The sequence below is a fragment of the Notechis scutatus genome, chromosome 1 (assembly GCF_049901735.1).
Source record: "Notechis scutatus isolate UNSWTSFEM ecotype Mainland chromosome 1, rNotScu1.2, whole genome shotgun sequence".
NCBI lineage: Eukaryota > Metazoa > Chordata > Lepidosauria > Squamata > Elapidae > Notechis > Notechis scutatus.
The window spans coordinates 259,522,805-259,545,949 of NC_142009.1; the positions used below are offsets into that span (position 1 = coordinate 259,522,805).

The window sequence follows — 23,145 nt, forward strand, 5'->3', positions numbered from 1 at the left end:
CTGCAAAAAAATGATCTATATGACTATCAATTGCACTCAATTTAAGACCACACTTGACTTTAAACTACACAAGTTAAAATTCTGTAATTATAGCTAATGAACTACTTCCACGGAAATGCTTATATTACTTAGTACACTCAAAATTCCTTTTGAAAGGGTTCTCCAAGTAACTTTACTATGAGACTATCAAAATGGAGGGACCCTGATGAGTTCATATAAAACACACCATGCTCGTGTATGCTGTGTAGGAGCAGCTTGCTTCAAATTAGGAGTTGTGAAAAGCAAACCCTATTTTAAAAAGCCCAGAAATTTATATTATACTCATAAGGCTTTATATTTAAACTTGTTAATTTAGAATACATTTCTTTTACTTGCACTTATTTTTAATGTGTGTTTTTCAAAAATTAAGCAGTGAAATAATTATGGAATTAAAAACAAAGCAAGCTCCACTGACATACAGAACTGGGTATGCTATCCAACTGGTTAGTCTACCCAACTTCACAGCACTATTACACAAAGTTAAACTGCAAACAAAAGTCAGCAATAAACAGGAAAAGGCTCACATAAATCCAAAATCTATAAAAAAAGTGGATAGATTAGACAACATATAAAATATCACTTCAAAAAGAAGATATAACTTAAGAATGGGCATGACACACCTGTACAGCCCTCAATAGCTGCCCTTCTTCCTCTACACCAAATGTCACCTGTATTGAAATGCTTTGTTACAATCCAAATATACACTGATATTTATGTTTGAGAACTCTGTCTTGTATTACACATGTGCACTTAATATGTTAACGGAATTATTAGTAACACACTCAATTCAATTCAAAATATTTTATCTGTTCACATGAACCTTAGAAAGGTAAGTATGTTTCACAGATGTTATATGCAAATGAAATAAGACAATCAACAAATATTTCAGATTTAGTTTTACAAGGCCTATCAGCACAAAGTTTATTTTTATTATAAATGTTAGGAATATAAGTCACCTAACAGGTATTTGGGTTAGAAATATATAAACCAGGATAAACATTTTAAAGCTGTATCTTTAAGAAAATGCAAAACTGTAGTTGGGTATGGTTTCTCAAACGGCCATAAGATGAAGCCAGAAACCTGGGTTGTTTTAGTCTGAGTCTCAGAAGAGAGTGTGAGTGTATCTCTGTTTCCTTCTGTTGGAAAGTATTGCTGTTGCTCCATTTTTTCTAACTGGCTGCTATTCATGGATTTAATGTAAGTCTGATACTGAACTGTTTTTGACACTGGACTTTCTAATTGGATTATCCCTGGATTGAAAAACTGACTGATTTACCTGTGAATGACTTTTGGATTGCTTGTTTGGACTTTGCTTAAACCTTTCTGGAAGTAAAAACCTACATTTACTGTACAGTGTATCTGTGTACTGTGTGTGTATTATTCAAACACTACTCTCTATACGTCTCCCTGTATGCGCTCATTCTCCTAACGGGGAATTACCTCAACAATAAAAGTACTGCGTCTTAATTTATCTGCATCTATTTCATATATATCTATATCAAGCCACATATATACATATAGCAGACACCCCCCAAACTTTGTACAAGCTGTAATTATATGACAACATTACAGCTCAACCAGTATCTAGGGAGACTTTATTTGAATGACATGAAATCTGTGCACTTGTAAAACTTAGCGAATAAAGAGAACAAAGAATAAAATACATAAAATCTAGTATAACTAATTATTTCTAATTTGCAGCTGAAGATCCAAAAACAAGTTTCAGTTTGCATATTATTTTTGTTTCAGATAGAATGCAGTTATTTTTATTTATAAATCTATGTCCATCCTTGTATATTGTGTGACTATTTCCTTGTCTATACTGAAGTTTGTATTTGATGCTGTTTAAAATATTTCACTAGTCTTTATTCGGAGGCAAAATATAAGTAAAGCTATTTAGCAATAAATAAGCCAATATTAATACATCAATATTACATAATAAAAACAAAATATGACAATTAAAATAAAACAATAAACAAAGGGGAAAAAATTTCTCTCAGACACCAAGTGAATAAGGAAACATCTACCCTATACCAAAAAGATGAAGTATACATAGTTAAGGATTTCAGAATTGAAGTATTGTTGAGAAAAACAGTCTCTCACTGAAAGTAGAATATGTTTTTGCGAAAAAGAATATTTGGAAATGAGTCCATGACTCAAGACTTGCTAATTTTCACCCAAACCAAACCAACATATACTAAATAGTATGCACGTCTATCTTATAGATAGTCCTTGAGCTACATCTGCAATCGGAACCAGATTTTCTGTCGCTAAGTGATGCAGTGAAAAAGTACATTATGTGACTCCTCTGCTTAGTAATGGTACTCCCAACAGTCACTTTGTTATCGTATCTCTAGGACTCTGTGGATTATTAAGTGTGGACCTCATATGACTGTGATATGGGAAGATGAAGGAGTACCAGGCCAGCAGGTAAAATTGTGGGTGAGAACTGTGGGTGGGCAAGTGTCACAGACAGATGTTGTGGCCAGATATTCTGGAGCTTAAGTGGGTGGGTGGGTGCTGCAGTAAAAAAGTGAGAGCAGGAGAGCAACTTGTGAGACTTTGTTGGCTTTCCCACTGACCATCGTAAATGGTGATTACATGACTAGGGGCACTACAGTAGCTGCCACTTACAGGACCAGGGGAACCGGTTGTAAGTCCCCCTCATTCAGCGCTGTTGTAACTTTGAAGTGATCATTGAACAAGTGATCATAATCCAAGGACTACCTGAACAAAGCCTATAAAAAAAGTCAGCCACTAATATTTTATCTGCTCATATCTGACATATCAATTTATGGAGAAGAGGATATGTATTACTTACCTAAGAAAAAGCTTGCAGGGAATGGAATTAAATTATTATCCTGTCTCCATCTTACCCTTTTGCATCATGTTTAGGCAAGCAAATTTATTTCAGTCCAGTTCATTTTTAGCATAGAATTCAGGTTAGGGTAAACTGCTTAAAAGTAACTACAGTGGAATATGGCACCTGAGTTTTAACACATACCTGCAGAGCTTCCATTCTACCTTGGAGCTGCAATTTGTCTTCCAAATCTCCACATCTTTCCTCCAGAAAGAGAATCTGTTCTTGCAAATTATTTCTTTCCAATTCTAACTCTTCCACCACAGTCCGTAAACCTTTGTAATTGAAAGAATAGTTCCTTATTATTGTTGTCACCCAAATATACAAACTATTCAATAAAGTATCATGCATATTTACTTATATTAAAATGATTAATCTCTGGAGCCTTCTTAAATTAGAAAACCTTCAACAAATTAACATAATTGATGAAGTGCTGGACTCTCAATTTTATTGTTCAACATTTCACACAAATATCGCTAATAAAAACTATTTTAAGTTTTACTTATTGTTACATCTATTACATCATAAAAATTTTCTTTTTAAATTATTTGAAGAGTAAAAGACATTCTCTTCAGAATTTGTAGTTTTAGCACTATAAAGGAAAATTTATTTAGGTGAAATGTGTTAGCAATTAACTGAACTTTAGGGGAGCCAAACAAAACAAATAACATGCTTCATTTCAACAACCTAAATCACAGTTCATAAAATGTCTCTGCATGCAACTCCAACCTTTTCTATCTAAAATGGGACATCTATCCCTGGAACTGAAACCGTAACTTGTGAAGGCATTACACAACTAGAATGTTTTTAAAATAAATCCTTCTTACCATGAATGACAATAATCTTTACTGACAAAGGTGTATCCATGTTTCAACCACCACTGAATTCTAGTTCTGAACCAAAACTAGACAGTTCATCCAGCACGCACATGCTTCAAAATGAAACAAAAAGGCAAACCAAAAGAAAATTCAACATAGATACAAACACAACATAATATGGTTTGTTGGTTGAATTTGAAAAAGAAAAAGACGGGACAGATATTGTGCATGCTTTAATAAACTGTCTAGTGTTTGCCACACCTGTACTAGGAGAAGTGTACTCTGGCCACCAACCTCCCATGTTCTCTCCTTCGTTTGAATCAGTGCTATCCAAAGTGATGTTTAACTCTTCGTAGCACTGTTTTCCATCAAAGCCGTAATCCTCCTAAATGCAAGAAGAATACACACACACTAAAATTAACATGCATAAAACCCCACATCTTACCATATAATAACCACTTCCAATGAAACCTTCCATAAATTAATAAGGCAATCGTGCATTTCAAAAGCACTGAAATTAATTACATTTACCTTCAGCGTCTCACTGCACATGTTAATGTAACACATATACCCCAGAGTGCATCCACTAAAAGAAATCTAGTACGCATTAAGATATCAATGTATTGTCAATTTACCTGGAGTTTCCTGCTGGACTGTGAAGTCTTCTTTCTCTCCAATGGCATCCTGCCAATCCCCTGGCCTGTGGCCAATTCCTCCTCCAGCTCCTGTTGCCCTGAGACTATGGCTGGATCAGAGCAGCCAGGAAAGAACCAGTCATCCTCAATCAGTTTTGTGCCACAGGAAAGCAATCACATTACAAAAAAAAATTGTCTACATTCAAATGGGATTACTGACACAGATGGAGGTTTATGAAGTTACAGATGCTCTCCAGAACTCCATTCTCCTTGTGATTTCCCACACTACAGAACACCAATACATAATCAGCTTTTCATTATTTACAAAAAAGCCACAGAGGGAACTGATCTCATGGGCATCATGAAGAGGCAAAAAGGGCAGCCACTTTCATATTCAAATTAAGTCTAAATTTAAGTCTGCCATACAGATTACGTGTGTGACAAATGCATAATCAAAGATTATTAACCGGTGCATATAATTTCACAAAACTAAACACTCTGCTTAGTTTTTTACTACCAAAAAGAGCTCTTGTTTCAAGTAATATGAGAAAGTCACAAGACTGTGTCACACACTGCAAACTGGCATCAAGCCATAACATTGAGTGTTAAAATAATAGAATTATTTGTCAACAACGCATAATAATTTTAAAATACAGTAACTTAAACAAATGCATTCCTTGTCAGAGAGTAATTATTTAAGCACATTCCCATCTGTTTTGTGTGATTAGCAAAGAACATTTGAAATTTTAATATAAAGCAGATAAAAATCAGCAAGAAGAAATTAAGTTGGCTCCATACTTTAAAGCACTGGCTCTATTTTTCTAAAAATGAACTCTTATCATTTTTAATAATAAAAACATGTAACAGAGACAACAATTCAAGATCAAAGACTTCATAAATTTAATGAAGCTTGGAAATCTGAGAGTCAGTGATTCTTTTATAATGTAATAAAAGATTTTTTTCTTCACAGATTATTTTATGGATAAAAATCCAACAGGACAAAAGAGGAAGTCCTATGAATGGCAGCCCTTTCTTATCCTTCCTTACCTCTGCAGTCCCAAAGACTTTCCTAATTTACTGAAATCACTTGTTCTCTAGAAAATATTTTAAAAGTGGACCGGTGGCTGTGGGAAAGAAAGGGAACTATACCTTCCCTATTCTGTTGATGGAAGCAGGCCCAGGCACCTATCCTAAAAAATTCAAGGCGAGGAAATGAACCTGATATTTTCCATTTTTACAAATTGAGCACACAAGAGTTCAGGGACCTGTGCTATATATAGTAGTTAAACAATACATTTTGTTCCCCAAAAAAAATCCAAGAAAAGGGCTCATAAAAATGATTACCTCCATGGAAATTCATACCACCAAATCAGACTGAAAGCATCTGGACAAAAATTACAGGGGGAAGGGAATGAAACTGCTCTCTAGATATATTGAGGAAATGGAAGTGGAAGGAATTAGCATGAAGAGCTCTCCGATAAACTAAATTATAGGATGGGTTCAAGAAGCCTAAAGTTCAGAATGAAAAATATAATGATACAGTGGGGTCAAAATAAGTAAGGAGCTGGTTAAGAAAATACCTAGCTGCTTTGAATTAATTCAAGTCTGTGGAACTGCATGGCTTGCATAGCTTAGGATGCTTAAATAAGAGTGGCAGATGCGATCTTGGAATCACTGGATGTAATCTTAGATATCATCAAGAGTACATAGGAAATGCCAGAGAGGGATCCAAATTCAAAATAAGGAGGAATTTCTCAACCATGAGAATTGTGAAGCAATAAAACAGCTTATGTGGGTCTTTCATTGCTAGAGGTCTGCAAGGGAGACTGGACAGCTATTTTGCTGGGATGGTATAAGGATTCTTGCTCTTAGCTTGGACCAAGACCTGTAAGATTCTTCCAACCCTACTATTCTATAATGCTATGATAAAATCAGGCACACCAATAAAACAAAACAAAAAATCAAGAAAAATAATAAATTTATTGGAATAATAATCAGCTCTGTAGCCACATAAATTTAAAGGTAACTCAATTCAGATAGTACTATTTTCTCTCTCTTTATTGCTGTAGCCCTTGCTCTCTCATGGCAAAATGACATGATGAAAGTTTTGTCCTTTTTTAAAAAATCCCAATGCATGTAAACAAGATGCTTAAATTACATGGTTGTAGCTACTATCTTGATTTTTTAAAATACCGCCCAGTTGAAATGGTGCAGGTTATGGAGTCGGTAGCAACACATATAATTTTAAAGAGATGGAAGTATTTTTGTCCTCTTCAAATGTTAAGTGAACTCTTAGGATCACTGATATGTCACTCGAATATGTATTAGCATTATGCTAATATGCATGCTAGTGCATCATGCTATGGCTGTATCCACTGATATGTACTACTGTAGTTCCATCTGCTGGTTCTTTCCACAGGAAGCACCAGCTAACAAATAATAGATGTTACATATTATTATCTCTCCCTACCGGTGGAGTAGACTGAGTTAGATACCCTGTTTCTCCAACAATACGGCCTCCCCCAATAGGAAGTCTCAGCATGTTTTATAGGCATGAAATGAAATTAAGCCCCTCCCCCCCAAATTAAGGCCTATATTAAAACATGCGAAATGGGGGGGAAATGGCTGGGGGGCTTGCTGTTAGGAAGTACTTTTGTTGCACACCCGGATATGGCGCTGCCTGCGTTGACCCTGATACAAAGTGCCCCACCAACGCCGAGGTCAACATCCAAGCCGTCGCCGCCAGCCCTAAGATGCAAGGGGGGGGAATTAAGTCACCCCCGAAAAGACGGCCTAGCCGTTTTTTCAGGGCTCAAAAAAAAAAAAAAAAAAAGACCCGGCCTTATTATATGAGAAACACTGTAGATTCTCCTTGGAGGTTTTCCAATAATCTAAACAAAGGTTTTGGATTGTATATGGCAAGATGGAGAATTAGCTAAAATAATCTTACATCTGTTACTCTTACCATATACAATTTTGGATCCAATCCTATAACAACATACTATTTGTTTACTTCAGTGATTCTGTAACAACAAACACTTCATGCAATATCTAATAAAATAATTAGAATAAAATAGCTATAGAGAAATTGAGTGGGATTGTAGAAATTGTAGAACTTAGAAACAATGTACTTTTCCAATTTATGAATATTTTTCATCGTTCCAATTTTCGGATGGAAAACATATTTAAATGAGTGATAGATAAAAAGCTGAACATCATAATTTACATCTAATGGTGCCATGCTGTTACAAACTTTGGATAAGATAAAAATTAAGCACTACAGTACAAAATCAAAAATAAACTGGATTCAAAATAGTTTAAAAACATGAATATGCTTTAAAAGAGGTTTCAGTTTCTTCTTCTTAAACTGGCAATTGATTCAGTAACTCATTTTAAAGAAAAGTTAAAAAAAAAGAATCTGTAAAGAAAGTTTAATGACATTCTTTGATATTAAACTATGATTTATTATAAATTGTGGCTTCTCAGATAAATATGGAGCCAACTGTTAGTACAAAAAATGAGATGATTATATTAACATAAATGAGGCATAAGTATTGCAAAGGAAAAGAAAGCATGTTAAAAAAAACAGCTTTTGTAACTTATGCTAGTTAAAAGAAACAGCACCACAAACAGCTGGTATAGCACACTACTGAAAATTTTCCGCAAAATACACTACAGAGGAAAACTACCAACAGTATGTTATAGACTGCTGTGGCTGCAGAATCCTGCATGCACAAAACTGATGGGAAACTATGTTCTCAGTGGCTGACCAAATCGCAGTGGAGGTTAGGAGTGGAGGGGAAAGGGGCACCAAGCGCTCATCGGGTTTAACCACATTAGGATGACGGTGGGGAACAAAACAGAAAAATCATGCTTAACCCAATAGAAAATGCAAAATTAACTACAAGCCAAACACATAGGAAGATAAATAACTGATCATACTAATGCAATATAAACAGAACTTTGAAATGTTGTCTTCCACCTGCCTTTAAATTGTTATGGCCAAATATCTGGCATACAAGCACATTTTGTGAAGTCTAGCACATTGCATATATGGCATGTAATTTGCTACCCTATAAAATATTGTGTCCATTTGAGGATTTATTTTTATCTATTTCTTCGCCTATTGGCAGAATGCAGAGGTTTCAATTCTACTTAATAGGGGAAATAAACAAGTACACAACTAATGGGGTTTAGGGGCTGTACAACCCCTCAGGTTTGATTCTACAGATCTTTTTAGCAGGTAGTCAAACAAACACTGTATTTGTCTGTTATTCTTTATAGTAGCTGGTGTTTCATGGTTGCCCTTCACAGACTTTAAAAAGATGCAAACAAAAGTCATATTTATATATAACATTTGGTATAAAAAATGATGACTATGCATTCTGAAGCATTTTTTGGGAATTGAAACTAAAGTATTCCATAGCTGTGTTAGTTAACACTAAGAAAAAGTGCTCACCATGTGGGTAATAAGCATTTTGTTTACATTAGTACCGTGGAGTCACTTTAAATATTAATTAACATTTTAAAAACTAACCTAGAGCAAAGAAACATGCCATGTTGATCAACTCATATAAAACCTTTGAGTAAATGTGCTGAATTAACATAAGTATAAAATTGAGAGATTTTAGGAAAAAAATACAAATGTTGATGGGCATCTTTATTACAATACCAATGCTTGTTTAGTAAGGCTTAAAATAATTTTAATAAATATATGCAAACAAGGCAATACTCCAACAGAATTAAATTCTGTAAATTCTAAGCACCCACGATTGATAAATCAGCTGCCTACATAAAACTTTCAATGATATCTCAAATAATTTTAATATTTAATCCATGTATGCAACAATTGCAAATCACATTAAAACAGACGTTTTAAAGAAAATTTCTTTTTGTGTTCCTAGCACCACAAGAACATAGTATTAGATTAAAACTATGGTTATTTTAGTGTTTATTATACTTTGTCTGCACAATGCACAAATGAGATGCAAAGGACTTATGAGCTCAGTTGTTCCAAAAAGACACTACAAAAATTATTTGTACTTAAATCGTTTCAATTTGTACAATATTTAGGATTTTTAAAAATATATTGGTGCAGGTAAACCAAATAGTTTAGTTCCATGTACTCTGCTTTACTTAGTTTCTACCTACAGTGTATGCAGTAATTACAGGTAATTGTAACTCTTTAAATCAGACTGCAAGGTAAACTAGGCACAGGCAGATAAATGCTGCTAAAATGTCTCATTAAATATTTTTCACTAGATTGCCACAGTAAATCAAACTTATATGCATGTATATATTTTTATAATATGCATATACCGTACATTGACTAAAACTGTCAATGAACTTTCAATATTTGACAATCCATCCAAGTGATATAGTAACATTTCAAGCAAATTAACTCACCTTCTCTCTCCTCCTCAATCTGTGCCATTCTTAGAGCCATAGCAGTTTTTTCTTCTCTGATTTCAGGGTGCATATCCTCAGATTCAGATACAGTTTCTTGCCATTCCAAAAGCGGACTCTGTAATTCATCTGCACTGCCCGATTCACTAGCCTGAACCAAATTAAGTTAGGACATGAGAATTAATCAGTTCCATAAAACTGATAAACAGAATAATTTGGCAAACAGTAACTTGCAGGAAGCTTCACACTGGACCAGATTAAAATTTACAGGTATTTTGTTCTTACATTGACCAAGTAGAAGCCAATGTTAAGTATATGTTAAGCAGAACTTGAGTGCAAGAAGTACTTTTCTAGCTTTTCTCCCAAGTAAGTGGCATTGGGAAACATAAAGCTTGAGACATCACAATAATATGTTATTTAAATAACTAGCTGCCATCATTATTCATATTCTATACAAATGTATCATTTTAGATATGGTGCCATGATTGATTATTTTATTGGACAAATACAGAGTAAAGTTCTTTTTAAATATTTTGAATCTCCTACTGTTTAGTTTCATTCAGTACTTCTGAATTCTAGTTTTGTGATACAGGATTTTTTTTACTGCCAATCCAGTTTTTCCACACATGCATAACTGTATAAGTATTTATGATGCTAACCCTAACCCAAAATCCCTCTAAAAGTAAGTTTCCCATATAGCAGAACTAAACCTGACCCTAAAACTGTATGGACATGCTTTTTTGCAGTTCAACAAAATCCTTAGGAAGTTGCACAATATTCCGTATACAGTAATACAGTACATATCTTGCTTATATTTAGAGCACTACCAAAGTGCTAGCAAAACCAGCAAAACTAGCAAAGCAAACCCAAAGTGTATCCAATTTAGGATACATTATCTATGTATTTAGGATTTAGGATACACTATCTATCATCCTTGGATGGAGAGGACTTTTTGTTTCCTTTTTGTATCTTTGTTCAGTTCTCCATTGTTAAAGCTTTGCTGTTTTATTACAAAACTACATTCTTTGGGAAACTGGTAGATCTTAGAAACAAACTTGTTTAATCAGAGGAAAACCAAAAGAAAAGCATATAAAAGTTCAATAAAGATTTTCTTTAAACTTTTTTTTTAAACAAGTGTCACAAAACCACTCTAGCCTTCTTTTTGAAAACTATAGTTCAAATGTTTGCATGGTATAGAATATTATGTCTATGGGCAGCATATTGATGCACAATTTATCACAAAATATTCCCATCATTATAGCAAATTAAAACACTTTCCATTTCTTTCTTGTTATTTAACTATTATAAAGACATTCAATATATTAATTAATTAATAAGTAATACTTATATTAAAGATATTCCCAACATGGCAGACCTGTGAAGCTGCTCTCTTTGTAACTTGTTCAAGATCCGCCTGAAGTTTTCGCTGTTGTTCTTCATAAATTTCAAGTTTAGCCAAAAGATCTTCTGTAATGGAAATTGTTTCCATTGTAAGCATACTATAATCCACATACTCTTGTAATACATTTAGGCAAGAAAATGTAAATTCAAGTTTTTGGTGTATAAACATTTACATTCAAAACTTTTTGAGCTTAAAAAAAATCTCCTTTTGAGTCAAAAACAACTATTCCAATATCATTAAGAACGGGTCAATATTGTTGACCATTCTGGAAGTGTTATAAAGCCCTACCTCAAGCTTAAATTATTTCCAGAATAGTTGGTACAGTTTCAGAACACTATCAGCAAGGACAGCACATCTTGAAACAGTGGTTTTCAAGGTCAATACCTTTTGAATCTAAGACATTTATGCACTGGTCTTAGTTCAAACTATAAGTACAGAAACATGGAAGCATGACATAAAATATCATCCATATCTCTCTACTCTGTGACCGCAAAAGAAAATGGAGAGTATTTTGATAGAGTAATATAACCTGCAACTAATGAACATCAGGACCAATTATAGCTAATGTAAGAATCAGTTAAGCACACAATCAATTATTAACTGCCCTGGGTATTTTTAAAAAAAGTCTACTACTTTCTTTTTAACTAGGTTTATTGCTGATTTTAAATTATTTGCTAAGGAGAAAGTTGGAATTTGTAATATAATATCGTTCTCCGTCAGGTAACATTTGTCAGATGCCACAGCGTGAATTGTATAATGTCTGTTATTTATTTTGCATTCCAGTCAAGCTACTCACCAAGGCAAATAGTATGCAAAAGCTCACTCTTTTTTGAGCTTCAAGGTAAGATCAAATGTAGAAATATAGGAGTCAGAAAAAGGAGGTTATTTTTGCTGTTGCAATAAACATTTCTGTGTCTATTGTACCCACAAATTTTATTTATTATACTTTGCAATTCATAAATAGCAAAATGAACGATTAAATTGAGACTATAAACATTCTTTTCTTACATCATTTTAAGGTAGATATCTTTCAAAATGACAGTAAACGTTTATCATTATTTACCATTTTGAGTTTTATATTCCAAATATGTGTGCAGTGTTGATTGCAGCTCTTCTTTTTCATTCTTTAATTCAGAAATCTGATCTTGTAAGGCAGTTATGCTGCTATTCATTGGTGTAACCTAGAAAAAAAAATGTCTGACAATTAAGAATATATGTAAAAAGCCGAATTGTCTCCAAATCTAGTAACATCTCCAATACATTTGTGTAATTCTGGAGATCCCATAATATAAACAGTTCTCTTAAGTTGCAGCAGAATTATACTATCAGTTCCATAGTTAAATTATTATTTTTACTAATTAACTTTTCAACTATAGTATTTTCTGAAGAAGGAAGAAAAGCACTAATTTATATCTTATCATTTAAATAGAACTTTGGCATCTACATCACTAAAACGGGCACATAAAATTAAATTGTATATAAACATTTAACATACATTTTTAAGTTCATCTTCAAGTTGTCTGATTCTGGATTTGGACCATGCTTTCATCTTAAGGAATTTAGCTTCTGATTTGCTAGCATCTTCTGTTTTCAGTTTTACTTGCGCTTAAACAAACAGACAACTCAATCATTCAGAATTATAGCAAAATTATTAATATAACATATTACGTGGATTGTTTTCATATCAGTGACATATGCTTAGGAGAGAATTTTCTAAGATTTGCCCAATGTGAGATACTAGATGTTTCTTTTATTGTTCTTTACTTAAGGACAACATCTTCCCAATTGAACTATTTAACCTTCTTCCTGCTAATCAAACTTTCCAAGCTCCACTAACTCTCTGCCCTCCGGAAAGCAGCCCCTTCCTCCTGGGAATCCAGGCTACATTCCACCATAGGCTTTATGCACTGCCAAAACTCCTCTTTGGCAGCCCCAAGAGGTCTCCCCAAAGATCACACCGTTAAATTTGTCTGTAAACTGTAGGAGTACGGCAAAAAAAAAAAGTCTGCTTTATAAAATAAACAGTATTAGACTTAACACAACTATTAACTGTTAAAGGAATTCCAACTCTCCCAAATATAATAGTGGTGTCACCTTCTGACAACCATTGCTCCATTAACATGCCGTCTAGGAAATTAAGAAAACTAAAAGATTTGTTTAAGGAGATATAACCATATATACACAGGCTGGAGAGGAGATAACACTTTATTATTTAGTGCTACTGCATTGAAAACCTGTGTAAAATCTGTCCACAACAGTGGCTCTCAGAACAATTTTTCTTCATCAAAAGGTCACTATAATGCTAATAAAAACAGAATCAACTCTTCGGTGTAGTAAGCAAGCAATTTTAAGGGTTGTTGTCCATTATATTACCTTCTAAATGTTCCAACTTTTGCTTAATAATAGCATCCAAATCAACAGCTTGCTCCAAACTATTTTCATGTCTGGAAATTAATTCACCAATTTTTTTCTGTAGCTGAAGCAATGTTTGATCTTTTTCCTGAAGCTCTGTTTCATGTGTTTCTTGTATCTCCTGATGATCAGCATTATACTTCTCTCTGGCTTTCCTCATTTCATTCTCATGCTTCTCCATCATGTCTCTCAGCTGGGCTCGCATTATGTGCTTTTCTGCATCCAGTTTGGATTGAAGATTATCTTTCTCTGACTCAAGGCGGTTCAGTCGTTCATTCATTTCCTGAATTAAAAGAAGTTTAGACAATAAAACTGTAAGCTCCTTCACATATGTGCAAGCATAGAGAAATGTATCCTGCCTCACCCTCTGTAGAAAAAAAAAAAAAGAGTTCCCCAATTCCATGGAAGATTTTTCATTTAGTTGAGGATTCTCACTGGTAGAAGATAAGAAATGCTGAGCTCCCAAGAAAGGAATCTATTTCCCTCTTGTATTTTAAAAGGTCATAAAGCACAGAGCTCACTTAACTTTGAAAGATGAGTGGCTAAAACAAATTTGAATACATAAATGTACAATATGCTAGGAAAAAGTGAAAGACTCAATAACATATGCAAAACAGCATGTAAGATACACAAAATTATAAATGGGAGAAAAACTATTTTCAAGGAACAAAATATTGTTCTGTGCTTAGTGAAATATTTATTAAATTTATTACATTTGAGGGAAGAACATTTAGAACATGTCATCCACACAAACTGACATATCATTTTCATTTTTTCTTGAATTATTTTTTAAAATGAAATTAATATTTAAGAAAAAGATATCAACTATACAATATCCATATGTCCAGGCATTTAAAGTAATTCTGTTTCATATCTTTTATGGTATTTTGTTTCTTATTGATGTAGTTATTGTTTTGTGTAAAGTTTGCAAATAGGATGAACAGCATGCTTCATTATTTTGAACAATAAATGAAGCACTATGGTCAGATTCCCTCCTCACCAAATCCCCCATTTTTCTAAAGCAGCAGTATATGGGAAGAGATAAAATGTCCAAATTATAGCAAAAAATAATTAAGTTTAAGAAATAGTTAAACAAACATTATCTAAAATGCTCCCCATCTGTATATTTTTCATCATTGTTCAGTTCACTTTATGATATGCACCCATAAACCAGCAATATAAGAATGTTAATCACTACTGTTCAAAAAAGGAAATTATAAAAACCCTGTAAATTAAGCTTCTTGTAGAAGCTCTTCAGATTATGACTACCAAATCAGTGCTTGTTATTGTCATTTTTTAATATTTTTTAATCAAAATCACATGAGTTTTCCTTTTCTTTCAGTACTACCTCAATATTTAATCACTATGGATAAAAAATACAACATAAGAATACAAGATACATATGATCAATCAATGTAATGAAAGGAAATGCAATAAAAAGTGACTAACAAACTGCATTCTAATTTACAACTGCTTTATTTTTTATAATGGGCAGTGCAATGACTTAGCGGTTAAGATGCTGGGCTTGTTGGTTGGAAAGCCGGCAGCCCTAGTCCGAGACTCGAGCACCATACAACAGTGTGAGACTCCCATCCTCACCCCAACTCCTGACAACCTAGCAACATCCAAAGCATGCAAATGTGAGTAGATAAACAGGTACTTCTACAGTAGGAAGGTAACAGCATTCCGTAACATTATGCTGGCCACATGACCACAGAAATGTCTTCAGACACCACTGACTCAATGGCCTTGAAATGGAGATGAGCACTGTCTCCTATAATTGGCAAAGACTAGCAGAGTAAACTCTGCAGGGGCTCCTTTACCTTTATCTTTTTAAAAAAATATTTTATAACAATTTATCCCACAACAACAATTGTTTGACTGTGTAATCTACTTCTTACTTTCAGCTGTTGGTCCTTGCCATCCAGTTCTTGTTGCAACATAACTATCACCTGTGTCCTTCCAAGCATGACTTCCTCCTTTTCATGTAGTTTCTGCTTTAAGGCTTTCAGTAACTATTACAAATATATATATTCATTGTTAAGTAATGGAAAATAGCAACTTTATTCTGAAAATGAAAACATAATCCTGTAGTGTTTTCTTGTACTGCCAAGTATACTATAGAAACAAAATTTCATATCTGTAGGACATCATAGGAATCAGATATCTGTTCAATATCTACACAAACTAATCTAGAAGCATGAGTTATTAAAGATGTCAGAAATCATTAAATATAATTATTTATTTCCATTAAGCTGTTTTTTAAATACTATACAAATTCTATACAAGTTTGCCTAAACTGCAAAATTGGGAGAAAAACAGAAGAAAGAGCAAGCAAACCTTTTTTTAACACTAAAAAAAACCTGCATAGTCACAAAATGGGCTCAATTTAAGAACATGTATACCTTTAAATAAATTTAATGTTTTTTCAGATGTAACCCATTTGTAAAATTAAATTGGCAATGTGACCACACACAAAAAAACACAATTAGGAATGCCCAAAATCAACTTGGAATTTCATTCACAAACTACTAAATAAAATAAATTTTCTCTACCTGTTCTAGATCAGCACTAGCATCAGATTTGGCAGCTACTTTAAAAAGTTCTTGTTCGTGTTTCTGGGCCAGTTTCATCAATTCTTTTTCCTTTTCCTGGATAATATTTTGAAACATACGGATCTAAAAAATAACCAGACGAAATATTTCCATAAAGCTGAGTCACACACAATTATACACTGCTCAAAAAAATAAAGGGAACACAAAAATAAGACATCCTAGATCTGAATGAATGAAATATTCTTATTAAATACTTTGTTTGTTACATAGTTGAATATGCTGACAACAAAATCACACAAAAATTATCAATGGAAATCAAATTTAGCAACCCGTGGAGGTCTGGATTTGGAGTTACACTCAAAATTAAAGCGGAAAAAAAACACTACAGGCTGATCCAACTTTGATGTAATGTCCTTAAAACAAGTCAAAATGAGGCTCAGTAGTATGTGTGACCTCCGCGTGCCTGTATGACCTCCCTACAATGCCTGGGCATGCTCCTGATGAAGTGGCGGATGGTCTCCTGAGGGATCTCCTCCCACACCTGGACTAAAGCATCCCCCAACTCCTGGACAGTCTGTGGTGCAACGCGGCGTTAGTGGATGGAGCGAGACATGGTGTCCCAGATGTGTTCAATTGGATTCAGGTCTGGGGAACGGGCAGGCCAGTCTATAGCATCAGTGCCTTCGTTTTGCAGGAACTGCTGACACACTCCAGCCACATGAGGTCCAGCACTGTCGTGCATTAGGAGGAACCCAGGGCCAACCGCACCAGCATATGGTCTCACAAGGGGTCTGAGGATCTCATCTCGGTACCTAATGGCAGTCAGGCTACCACTGGCGAGCATATGGAGGGCTGTGTGCGGCCCCCTAAAGAAATGCCACTCCACATCATTACTGACCCACTGCCAAACCGGTCGTGCTGGAGGATGTTGCAGGCAGCAGAACGTTCTCCACGGTGTCTCCAGACCCTGTCACGTCTGTCACATGTGCTCAGTGTGAAGCTGCTTTCATCTGTGAAGAGCACAGGGCGCCAGTGGCAAATTTGCCAATCTTGGTGTTCTCTGGCAAATGCCAAACATCCTGCACGGTGTTGGGCTGTAAGCACAACTCCCACCTGTGGACGTTGGGCCCTCATACCACCCTCATGGAGTCTGTTTCTGGCTGTTTGAGCAGCCACATGCACATTTGTGGCCCGCTGAAGGTCATTTTGCAGGACTCTGGCAGTGCTCCTCCTGTCCCTCCTTGCACAAAGGCAGAGGTAGCGGTCCTGATGCTGGGTTGTTGCCCTCCTACGGCCTCCTCCACGTCTCCTGATGTACTGGCCTGTCTCCTGGTAGTGCCTCCATGCTCTGGACAGTATGCTGACAGACACAGCAAACCTTCTTGCCACAGCTCGCATTGATGTGCCATCCTGGATGAGCTGTACTACCTGAGCCACTTGTGTGGGTTGTAGACTCCATCTCATGCTACCACTAGAGTGAAAGCACCGCCAGCATTCAAAAGTGACCAAACCATCAGCCAGAAAGCATAGGAACTGAGAAGTGGTCTGTGGTCACCACCTGAAGAACCACTCCTTTATTGGGGATGTCTTGCTAACTGCCTATGCTTTCCACTTGTTGTCTATTTCATTTGCACAAGAGCATGTGAAATTGATTGTCAATCAGTGTTGCTGCCTAAGTGGACAGTTTGATTTCACAGAAGTGTGATTGAATTGGAGTTACATTGTGTTGTTTAAGTGTTCCCTTTATTTTTTCGAGCAGTGTATAAGTTAACATTCCGTTCTTATTGATTCATAATAGCTCAGTGGAAATTAAGCATGGATGAAATGGATTCTTAAATAACTGTTGAGTAACACCCATCTAATTTAATAATAACATCCACTTTACACCTGATAGTCTCTAAGAAAAAGTGTTAAAATCAGTGGTGGGATTCAAATATTTTTGCCACCAGTTCAGTGGGCGGGGCTTGGTGGGCGCGCTTTAGTGCGCGTGCACACACTTTGCATGCACACGTGCACCAAACGCACACTCTGCGCAGGCGCAGAGGCGTTCTAACTCGCCTCCTGCAAGCCTGCACAATCCTGGTCGCTTCAGCAGCTGTGCTTCAAATTCAGCGGATAAAAGTGAGTATGGGAGCCCAGGCGGGTGGGTAGGCCCAACAGCACAGCAGTGGAGAGAACCGGTTCGGTCTCCGCTGCTCATCGCTGCTACCGGCTCACCAGAATTGGGCTGAACCGGTAGAATACCACCACTGGTTAAAATCATCATATTCCTATTGCCACTGACAAGCAAATCCCAATTTGTATTTTTTAAAACTATTATTAAATTTATTTGTCCCCCCCATCTCACCACAAGGCAAATATATTCTTTTGTACTGAAGACTTACTTACATTTTGATTATACATGGCTTCTCTTTCCTGAAAATGCTCCTTCTCTTTATTTTGAAAGCTTTTAAGACTTGCAATTTGTTCCTGGAGGAGGCTGCATCTTTCTTCACTGTCACCAACTTTCCTGGTAAGGTTCTGAACAAGAATTTGCATGCTCTGCAATGAAGTCTCTTTTGTGGAAATCTGCTTCTTTGAGGTTCATGAAAAAGATAATAAGGAAACAAACAAAATATTGGTTTTCTTCATTTATTCCTCAGGTTTATTGGGAAATCCACAGTATAATCAATTCAGAATTTTAATCAAACTGTCAAACTTGATGGGAAATAAAACAACACCTATATATTCCCAGTTTAGTTATACCTTTAATTCCTTGTTATGTATTAGCATTTCTTTGGCATCCTTAGTTGATCCACAGGCTAGCTGCAAATCAATTATGTAGGCTTCCTTTTCGGTTAGTTTCTTTTGCTTCTCAGCAAGCATGGCATCCAATTCAGCACCCCGTTGGTGTGCAGCATCTAATTCAGCAATCTGGAAGCAAAACCATTATTCCATCAAAAATATTTTATTAGCATCAACAGCTATTTGTTTGTACCATACCATCCTTAAAAAGCAAGCTTTTTCATAGTAATCAACAGATACGAAAGGAATTAGCAATCGGTCTAAGACAGGGGTAGGTAAACTTGGCTCTTCTGTCACTTATGGACTTCAACTCCCAGAATTCCTGAGTGAGCCATAAAAGGTTCCCCATCCCTGGCCTACTGGTTTTTCAGTTGGGGGGGTGGAATCAATTTTTGATTTGAATGGGACTTTTTAATATATTGTCCTACATTTGTATATCAAGCAGTCCCATTCAAGTCAAAAATTGATTTCCTCCACAACTGAAAAACCAGTAGGCCAGGGATGGGGAACTTTTTATGGCTCACTCAGGAATTCTGGGAGTTGAAGTCCATAAGTGACAGAAGAGCCAAGTTTCCCTACCCCTGGTCTAAGAGCCTCCAATAGATATGCTTATTCCCATAAGTGCACCCTGGATTCCAACCAAACCTATAATAATAATTCAATTATACATATTTGAGGATTTTATTAAGATTATATTTTAGTATAATGATTTCATTACTTAAGCCATCCTGGGAGGTTTTGCTTTGTCCTAAATTCATGGCCTAGAATACTTACTTGATTAGATATCTATCATACTAAAATTACATTCTTCCTATTATTTTCTCTCATTAAACCTCATTCTTTTTTTTAAAGCTCAAGCTCAAATTGCAGATTTTTTTTTCACCCAAAAGTTGGGTTGACCTACATACTTATAAACAAAATTGCCACTTCTGTAAGGAATCTAATTCATACTAAGAAAATATCATTTATTTGAGTTACAAGTAGACCTTGCTTACTGCTTGTCTTGCAGCAATCATTTGAAGTTACAACGGTACTGGAAAACAACTGTTCGAGCAACACTCACATTATGTTTGCAGCATCATTCATTTACATGATCACTGTTACACTTAGTAATGTGCCTATTTGTTGACCTTTGCCTATTTTTCCCCCACTTCCAGAGAGAAGTTGGAGAGGAAGGGATTACAAAATCTCTCCTGACCCTTTTTTTTCTGTCCACCCCATTGCCCAGTGGAGATATTAGAAAGAAATTCCAAGATAATAATCATACACACGCACACATTTGGCTGCATGTGTAGCACTCCTAGTCCCAAGGATGTACAAGGACGTTCAAGGACTGCCAACATGAACATATTCCTTTTAATGTGCATTCCCCATTGTGTGTCTGCCTATTCCCCATTGAATGTAAATACAAACATTAATTCCTAACTTGCCAAATATTCCATGGCCAGGATGAGCATTCCAAAGAGTGGGACAGCGGGAAAAAGAAAGCACAATCACATTTCCTACTTAGCAACCACTCTGCTTAATACTAAAGCTCCTGGACCCAGTTCTGGATGTTAAAAAAAGGACTACCTTATTTCATTCTTCATATTAATACTTAGGAGAGTATCTGGTCTTGAATGTCTGTTATATTAACACATCACTTCTATCAATTACGTGAATGATGTAAATTGACATAAATGGCGTAATTTATAACACATAATGACTTCATTGTGCGATGACACACATTGCTGTGGTTGTCCTAAAACTAAGATAAATTTAACTGCCTCATGCAGATTGCTTTGAATGTAATATTTCAGGATATACTTAGATGGAAATTTTACCCTTGACGTCCAAAGACCGCAAAATGGCAGTCACTGAAATATAGCATTTCAGGCAACACAGTAGAAAAGGATATTCCATAGCTAATTAAAGTATTTAAAAATACAATTCTGCTTCACAATAACTAAACGTCTAATATTTAATGTTTCAATCCTATACATTATTATTTTGATGGAATGGGGTTTACTAGAAATATATAATGTAAAGCATACTTTTTCTGCTTTACAGGCTGCAACAGATGTAGGTTAAAATATGGAGAAATTATACCAACATCTTATTCTTTTTTAATCGATAGAAAACATGAATGTTTCAGCTCTGTGATCAGCAACTTTAGACAAATTTCAGTAGTAACTCTCTTTAAGTAGAATCACCAACACTCAAGATAAAGAAATAAACTCGCGCAAATTTACCTTCTTTTGGAGCTCTTCATTTTTTTGGACATTCAGTGTTTCTAGTTCTTCAACCTTCTTTCTGAGCACCAATATTTTTCCACGATTTGCAGCAGCACTATCTTGATCACTCTGAAAACATACATTTTAAAACTTAGCTTCAAATAATACTAACACTAAAATACTTAGAATACTTAAGAAATATTTTTTTTCAATTAAAAAAATAATAAAACATGCTTCAGAGTTCTTTTTCAAATTTTAACTTGGGCAATTTTTTAAAAAAAATGCAGAGCAGAATTTGATGTTTGAATAAAAAGTACTCAGACTAGAACACTTTTGTTTGTGTCCTAAAACAAAATTATATTAGTTTATCAAAATATAAAATACAAAAATACAAAAGAAAATACTACGAAAATAAGGGAGGTAAAGGGGAAGGAGAAAAAGTGTAGGGCAGAAGGAAAAAGATGAGAAAAAGTGTCGACTTTGGTGCAGTAGAATAAAGTAAAAGCATAAAACCTCAACCGTTATATAATATTAGCCATTTCTATAACAACAAACCTATCTGATCAGCAAAACCCCAAATCAAAGTTTAGTTGTTTTTTTCACCTCAAGAACAAAATCAAAAAGCAGTTTCCAAGTAGAAACAAAATTAATTCTGTGCTTGTTTGTTAATCACAGTCAACTTATTTGATGGCTTAGGGTGGTGGATGCTTTCCACTTGGGGTCTTGCACCCGATTGATTCTTTGAGGTCAGTAAACAGCAATTCCCAATTCAAATATAAGATGTTCCCTATCTCTCCTTGTCTTTTGAGAGAGAGAAAGAAATGGAAGATTTATTTATTTATTTATTGAATTTTAAAGATTTGGACAAGACTGGCACAATCCAGATTCCTTAAATGCTGCCTTCTTACAGGACCTTTAGCATTGCTGCAGTTGCACCAGTTGCAAGTGTTGCTAGTTTCAGACTTGCTTCAGGAGCTATATTTTGGAATGCATCCACTGTTCTCCTTGTTGCAATGAGGTAAGGGAGTTGAGGTTGGGTGCAAAAAAATATTATATTCATATGTCAAACAAAGAATGATTTACAAATAGCTCATTTAAAGAATACATGAACAAGTTGACACTTATTTTTAAGAGATTTCTGGGATTACGTTGTACTGATTCAAATTATACATACACCTGGAAAATCAAATACAAAATAACTCTGTTCAGTTTTCATCAGAAAGTTTCCACCATGTAGTTCAACAAACAATCTACCTTTTCAATTGTAGTTAACTACGGGTAGTCCTTGACATACAACTATAATGGAGCCTGCACAATACGATCATATGTCATGACAGCATTAAGTGAGATGGCCTAAACTGAACTCCTCCCCTCTCCCTTCTCCCTGGTGCAGCAAATGCAAATGCATCAAATGCATCAGTTGTAGAACAGAGCACAAGGGTGTCTCAGGGATGGGAGAGGCCCTGAGAAGTCTAGAGCAGTCCGAGGCCCACATGCCTGGGCATCCCAAGGCCTCCTTCACCTCAAGACACTCCATGCTCTGTTTCCCTCCCTTTGGGTACCTGCTGGTCTCTCCTTCCCCCATCAGGTGCCCACAGGTCTTCCTTCACCCCACTGGGTCTCCACAGGCCTTTTCCCCTAATGACTATGCTAGGCAAGACTAATATACCAACTGTAGAACTTATTAAAGATAGAACTCACTTTCTTTTGACCAGATTTTCCATCTTGTGTTGCATTTCCTGGTATTTGCTTCTTAAGTTCTTCTAATTGTGAAGTTAATGATGCTACTTTGGCTTTGTTCTGAAGTTTTAATTTGGAAATCTTGGTGTCAGAAGCTTCTTTTTCTTCCTGTAGAGTATATACATTGTTTTAAAACAATGCAGCTATTATTTTAATTACAACCATGTATATCAATACCTAAATAGTTGAAATATAAAAGTATACTTTCCTTTAAAATAATTTTCAGGACAGCTGAAATCATATACTATAGCTACCTATTTAGAGAGGATAATTTTAACCAC

General features: G+C 35.4%; 1 protein-coding gene across 13 annotated transcripts in view; it reads right to left on the reverse strand.

Moving 5' to 3' along the window:
* Positions 1–23,145, reverse strand: part of LOC113410250 (uncharacterized) — a 50,412-nt gene that overhangs the window by 22,225 nt on the left and 5,042 nt on the right. For 3 of the 13 annotated variants that reach the window (XM_026664722.2, XM_087951174.1, XM_087951175.1), the window contains 14 exons: positions 22,826–22,972; positions 21,143–21,253; positions 18,873–19,040; positions 18,516–18,701; positions 16,128–16,250; positions 15,474–15,587; positions 13,534–13,855; positions 12,656–12,765; positions 12,224–12,341; positions 11,134–11,225; positions 9,759–9,909; positions 4,353–4,462; positions 4,012–4,102; positions 3,044–3,174 (listed from right to left, as the gene is read on the reverse strand). In XM_026664722.2, coding sequence (XP_026520507.2) covers positions 3,044–3,174; positions 4,012–4,102; positions 4,353–4,462; positions 9,759–9,909; positions 11,134–11,225; positions 12,224–12,341; positions 12,656–12,765; positions 13,534–13,855; positions 15,474–15,587; positions 16,128–16,250; positions 18,516–18,701; positions 18,873–19,040; positions 21,143–21,253; positions 22,826–22,972 — 1,974 coding nt within the window. Of the gene's footprint in view, positions 1–3,043; positions 3,175–3,726; positions 3,792–3,978; positions 4,103–4,352; positions 4,463–9,758; positions 9,910–11,133; positions 11,226–12,223; positions 12,342–12,655; positions 12,766–13,533; positions 13,856–15,473; positions 15,588–16,127; positions 16,251–18,515; positions 18,702–18,872; positions 19,041–21,142; positions 21,254–22,825; positions 22,973–23,145 lie in introns of those variants that run through there. The other 10 variants (XM_026664721.2, XM_087951168.1, XM_087951170.1 and 7 more) reach the window with 6 other exon arrangements.